The following is a 6,845-nucleotide window of genomic DNA, read 5'->3' as shown; positions in this document are numbered from 1 at the left end:
TTGATACAGACATTGTACACACAATATCCATACTTTCACATCAAGTGTACATATTTTTCAAAAATATTTACATTTAACCCATGATTTCCCAAGACGTGTAGGGGAGTGTGTACTTTGAATGTTTGAATGTGAGTCAATCAAAACTCAACTTTGGAATCAGATTGGATCATAGCATTGCTATTTGGGCATATTTGGATTCCTATATATTACTGTCTACATCTAAAGAATTGTAAATATAAAAAATTGTGTGCTTTGGGATTAAAAGTGGATAGAACGTTGATATCAATGATATCACACAGGAAAAATATATACTTCTTTCAATTTTTTTCTTTATTTATAAACTTCCACATACACAAAAACACATATACACATGGTTGTAAATCTCGATCTAAATCTTACAATTTTACGATTTTATGATTCCACCTACTCAAAACTATCCGAATCTTTCAAGGATTTTAGCAATCGTTCATGATCGGTAGGATCATACGATTTTGACGATCCTAAATAACCTTGATTTCTTATAATCTTCTTTAACTTGACAAAAGGCTTAGTTGGACTCAAATAAAAAATAAAATTCCAATAAACCAAGTTTTTCTACACTAATGTAGAAAGAGTGTCAATTAGACCCAAATAAATATTAAAAAAAAAATCCCAATAGAGTGTTACATTTTGAGATTTTTTGCCTCTTTAAATGATGCTTACACATGGATGTAGTGATATATAGTAACTATATCAATGAATGTATAATTTATACAATTATTTAACATACCAATGTGTATTTTTTGTTTTTTTTTTCCTAAATAATGTAAGATCTTACGATCCACAATCCTATTTACCTCCCACGATTCTACATAGGATCCGATTCTAACAACTTTGCATACACATACATACATACATATACATATATATTAAAAAAATCATAATCCTTTCTATTTCTTTCTAATCCCTCTTTAATTCTTTTCTTTCTGTTTTTATTTTTTTATGACTTGTTAATAAATTCCCTAAGAAAAACTCTCAAACATAATCTTAATTCATTAATTATACTTAAATTTCTCAATCCACGTAATGTAATTATTGGAATACATTATTATAGCTAAAATTGCTTATTTATTCACTAATGAGAGCTCTAGTTTAGCTGACTCCTCTTTTTTGTAACAACCTAATAAAAAGTCCATTTAGCAATGAAGAAATGTTAAATTACATGTCATGCTTTGGGATTTTCACGGTCAGTTTGGACTTTGGATCAGGTTGAACAAATGTCACTCAAACTACCTATTTCACTTTGGTTGTTTATGATTTTACTGCCATTGAAAGTAAAATGTTATTCACTTATTTGCTAGTACCACTACGTAGTGCTGAATTTTCTCTCCTCATTGTGCTTGTGGTGCCATAGCTAGAAAGTCCTCATCACTTTGGCCTTAACTAGATTTTAGATATTGGTGTCATTAGATTAAAAAGAGACAATTCTTGATTTTGTCAGCAAAGGTAGTATTATTAGCTCTGTAATTTAGCATAAGACAGTAACATTATTCATGCATCCCCAAGCTTGTTAATATTGATTATATTCTCTTCTCCCTTGTTTATATCCCTCTACTCTTCCCCCCCCCCCCCCCACCAAAACAACCCTAATTAAATATTCATTTCCTATAAACGCCACCCCCAAATCGTTTTCTTCTTTCCCAAAAAACATATATGTATATCCCAAAGCCAAAAAAAAGTGGCTAATGGTTATGTACAGCAACTGCTCATTGATTAGAGGGAGCAATAAATTAAAGCTAATGAGTACTAAAACCAGCAGGTTCTCCAAGTTCTTCCACCTCTTTTGCCAGTTCTTCCACCTTTTCCACCATCTTTATCAATAAGAACATAAAGGCTGCTATTGTATATCCTTCACCATTCTCTATAGTTGCTAGCTTTGAGGGAGAAATGACCAAGCTCAGCTCTAGTCTCTTTGACTTCAACTTTGGCACTATTTTCTCTGCATGGCATGCTCTCATTTTCAAGATACTCTCTCCAAGCTCTCTTAGAGTACTTGCAAGTAATGAGACAACTGCTTCGCACGGTTCTTTCAACAAGTGTCTTAAAGTTGTCGAGGGCTAATAACACGATTCAAATAAAAGAAATAAGCTATTGAAGTTTTTTCAATGACATTAGTTACAATGATATTAAAGATATTACAAAATTTTCTACATTATATATATATATATATATAAAAGCAAAGACCTTGTGTGAGAAAGTATGAGATTTTACTAAGTAGTGTATTCTATGCAAAAAGAATTGAAATATTCTCAAGTGTTACATTAAGGATAAGAACAAATCAAATATTGACTTTTTATTTCATTTTAGTTCATTGTTTTAAGACTTTTCTTATTAAAAAAATAAATATTTTTGTATCATTTGGTTCAATATTTTAAGATTTTTCATCTCTCATACATACAAAACTCTTTGCATTTTAATGCATCATTTTCATCTCTTACACTTCTACTCTTTTATATATACCTACCCAGCCCTTTATGCTCTATACCATGTTAAATACACATAGACAAAAAATGATGTCATTTACCTTCAATCTTTTGACAACATCTACCTAACTCTAACATTGTTGTTTCATCTAATCCTAAACTGTATGAATTGACTACAACTAAGGAAGGGGGCTTGCATTTTATGTTGAGTGACAACAGCAATTGTGATTTTGATGTTAAGGTCGGAAGTTGTGAATTTGCAGACTTTGTAAATGATGTAGATGTTATTGACTGTGGGTGCTTGAAATGTGTATTTTGTTTTAGAATTAAGGAGAAAGAGAAAAATACATTCTATATCAACTTTTATTCTATAATATTCCTTCAAAAAAAAATTTTATCATTACTTCAATTGAATAATTATAATGGATATGTGTGTGCAATTTATAATTATTGTTTTTTTATGATGAACTTATTACTAATACAATTCTATAACAATTATGTTATAATACATATACAACATTCTTCAAAATCATCTTACATAAAATATTACAACATTAACCGTGCATCGCATAGATAACTTACTAGTTAGTGTCATCAGTTACCAAATTTTTTTTATGATATTTATTTATTATGGCATTGAAGTAATATAAATTGCTTTCATTATCACATCAATTTATAAACTTTTTATACTTTAATTGATAGTAATTTTATCAATTTCCTATAAGTTATTGTGCTAGACCTTTATTGGCTAATTGACTACTATAAGAGCAAATGAATTGAATTATGTACCTGTCTAGGAGATTGAAGACAGCCTTCTATTGAAATGATGGTTGCTGCCAGCTCTCTAAGATGCTCTCCCATCTGCAGATATCTTCCCCAAGGATAGTAAAGCCCAAATTTTCCATGCCATGGCTCCCATTTTGCAAAGTTTGCCTAAAATTAAAATACAGTAGAACTTTCTGAGCATCCTTTTCCCTTTGCTAGATAAGATTTATATGACAAAGATGGTAATTATCAATTTTCAAGAAGAGAAAGAATTTAAAAGAACATTAAGAGACTCTGTATGTCTGAACTTAATAGTTAGTAAACATGTCTCTCTTTCTAAGGACAAGGTATATCTTGCATCATTGCTTTCACAAAATCACTGATTTATATCATATTATCTAGTAGCTTAGCAAACATGCATGTTTAATAGTGATGAACTTTTATGGTATTTTAGAGGATTAGCTAATTGATAGGTTGTTAGTATATAATAATTTGAGTTAAAAGAAGAAATATTATACCAATGACTCATCCTTCGACTTGGAGTATAAGACAGATTTGCAACTACTGGAGTTTTTGGCACTGGGCTGACTTTCTTTTTCATTCACAATACTGAAGTATTCCTCCATGCATCCTGCAAGAAACAACATAAATTTTATAAGACACACTGACATCGTGGTTTACTATATATATATATATATATAGCTAAAAAATCTACTATATATGTTCTTTTTTTGCTTTAATAAAGAAGCTTACCTTCAATAGATCGCGCGAGGTCTTCAAATTTGGATGCTATAGAGTCATGAAGTTCATCACTAGCCCATATTGGGAAGATGAGCAAGCTTATGAAAATGCAGATGGAAAAACCCATCCCGATTGTTAAGAGACGTTCGCGTGCTATTTGCAAGACCTTTACAGCACGTACACCCGATACCACAACTAGATTGAAGGTGAGGATGAAAATCAAGGCCCCGTAGTCATATCTCTTCTTAATTCTTGGGACTAATCGTGCATATGTTGCTGCTGCAGCTGAAAAATGAGAACAGTGTTATTAAGAAATAGGTTTGATTATGAAGATTAAAGACCTAGGCTACTATGCATATATAGTGGTCATGTTGAGACTAACAATATACATGCATGACGTTTATGTTTTTTGATAACTAATTTAAGCTTTGGTATATTTTGCATGATCTCATATTTGATCTGTCATTACACTTTAAAAAGGTTGAAGTGTTAATTTAGTTATTAACTTTGTCTTTTCAGTGAAAGGAAAGCCATTGCCTTTTGCCAAATGAAGTGAATGAGTATATGCACTTCTCCTATAATTATTGCTGTCATGACCACCTAAGCAATATATACTCGGTTCCCTTCTCATATATAATAATAATAATAATAATAATAATAATAATAATAATAATAATAATAATAAGTTATAAACTAATAAACAGGATGACCTCTATAGTAAAAAGCTGCATTGTAGAATGCCACTTCAGTATCCCACCACCAACTAATAAGCTTCTTTCTTTTTCATTGGTAAGGCATGCATCATCAACAACTGATAACTTATTAAGAAAAGAGTAATTAATTTTTGAGCTTAAAAATTTGATGGAACACACATAGATAGAGAACTTGGACACATAAGTGACAAACTAGCTATACTCCATTACCATATCAATGACATTTTTTTTTCGACTTTTTTTTAATCTTTCTGTTTATAAGAACTAAAAGTGAACGTTTGTGTGACAATTCCCTCATGAAGAAGAACTTTTGCTCGAATTCCCTTCCCCATGTATCATAAGCCAAAAAAGAGAGAGAGTAAACTATGTGTTACTATTAATAATAACCACATTGACAAGCTATCACTTACCAAAAATAAAAACAAAAATGCCAACAACAATGGCGTGACCAATCTTCCCACCAACTTCTTGAGCTAAAGCTGCTGCTAAACACCCTAGCCCACCTCCTAATATGGTTCCCATTCCACGGTTCAAACCCTTGCTTAGTGTAGCACCTGCAATATTATACAAAGGCAGCAAAAAAAATGAAATTTGAAGACTTGGGACTTTTCTAGGGACCATATATATTAGATTATAAATCAATTACAATATGTATGATAAACAAACAAACCTGCATAGAACTCAAAGATGACCACAACAGTCATTATAGCCCACATGGCATTATCTCCAACTTGAGCATAAATAGGATCCAAGAGGAAGAGAAGTGAAACCAAAACAAGGGCAACTCCAACTTTGGTACTGTGAATAATTCTTCTCATGTCATGCTTAGTTTTCTTTTCTCTAAGGTAGGAAACAATGGGAAGAAGAGAAAATTGGATCTTCTTATTGTTTTCTCTTAGATAGGAAATAATGGGTTGAAGAGAAAATTGGAATTTCTTCTTCTCTCTAAGAGTAACTCCAACTCCCTCTCCATCTGGAATATCTATCACAGCTGAGCCCATATTGGTGATGAATACTAAACTCTCTTCGTTCTTTCCTCTTTAGACTTGAATTGAGCTTCACTTTCTTGTTGAGAATTTTGAGTTGGAGTGAAAGAGAAACCATCTATATATATACACATGGCAAACCATGAGAATGCATGTCAAATTAGTGGGTAGATGATTAGCTTTAGCTAGCAACAGTTGAAGCCCGAAAGTGGACATAGGGCCTATGCACTTGAAGCCAAATACATGGCCTATTGAAATGAGGCATGAAAACCCACATGTAAGATTGAACTTAGTGACTCTAGTGGAACACGCTTGCACGGCACGACGGTTCCTTATCATACATGTATTGTTTTGTTTGTGGAGCTTAGTCTTTTCACAACACTACCTCTATATGCAATTCCAAATGCATGCCCACCGTAGAGAGACATGCATATTCAGCAAGGGCAGAGAGGTGGTGTACTATAGTCTATAATGCATACTAGTTCTTCAGGTAGGGTTTCCAATTATATATCCCACTTCTTCGTTTTTCTTCTAAGTAATATATGGTATTCATATATCTCAATACATACATATATATACATACATATTGGTAAGTAGTAGTAGTAATACTATATCGCACTATATATCGTACTATATATCGTACTATAAGACCTTTAACATATTTATATTGCCTGTAGACTAGAGACACCATACGATATATACCCCCGACAAAATTAGTCTTTCACCAAACTTATCAATTATTATTTTCAATGTTTGTGTGGCAGCAGAACTTGTTGACAAAAGTACCAAGTGCCAAGTTCAATAGGCGATCATTCGTATACGACCCTCAATTCATTCATGCCTGCTTCTTATGCATGTATGTTTCATTGGGAATAAAGAATACAAGTAATATTAAGGATATATATTAATTTCACTGATGTAATACCAATGAAATTTATTGTCATTTCAATTTATGTATCTTTTATAATAAGATTGATACTAGGTTCTACTAGTAGTAGTAGTATTAAACTAGTTTTATTTCATATGCAGTATATATGTACGGAGCTAAATGAAATATATGGTAGGAAGGTATGCATAAATGTACACGTTGTAATTCTGAGAGATTACCTCGGATGTTTATATTTACTATTAGACTATTGTTATATCCGTACTTGAAAATACATATTCTAAAAAGAGGT

At 31.9% G+C, this 6,845-nt stretch overlaps 1 protein-coding gene across 1 annotated transcript; it reads right to left on the bottom strand.

Moving 5' to 3' along the window:
* Nucleotides 1-1,629: 1,629 nt before the first annotated feature.
* LOC142614095 (aluminum-activated malate transporter 13-like) lies at nt 1,630-5,771 on the bottom strand. Its single transcript, XM_075786642.1, has 6 exons — nt 5,352-5,771; nt 5,092-5,235; nt 3,981-4,253; nt 3,746-3,858; nt 3,252-3,395; nt 1,630-2,096 (listed from the first exon to the last, which is right to left on the bottom strand). Exons 1-6 carry the CDS (start codon nt 5,680-5,682, stop codon nt 1,776-1,778), a joined length of 1,326 nt encoding a protein of 441 aa, XP_075642757.1. The 5' UTR covers nt 5,683-5,771; the 3' UTR covers nt 1,630-1,775.
* Nucleotides 5,772-6,845: the final 1,074 nt, after the last annotated feature.

The sequence above is a fragment of the Castanea sativa genome, chromosome 10 (genome assembly GCF_040712315.1).
Source record: "Castanea sativa cultivar Marrone di Chiusa Pesio chromosome 10, ASM4071231v1".
Lineage (NCBI taxonomy): Eukaryota > Viridiplantae > Streptophyta > Magnoliopsida > Fagales > Fagaceae > Castanea > Castanea sativa.
The sequence above is the reverse complement of the archived record's forward strand: the minus strand, read 5'-3'. Positions and strand labels throughout refer to the sequence as shown.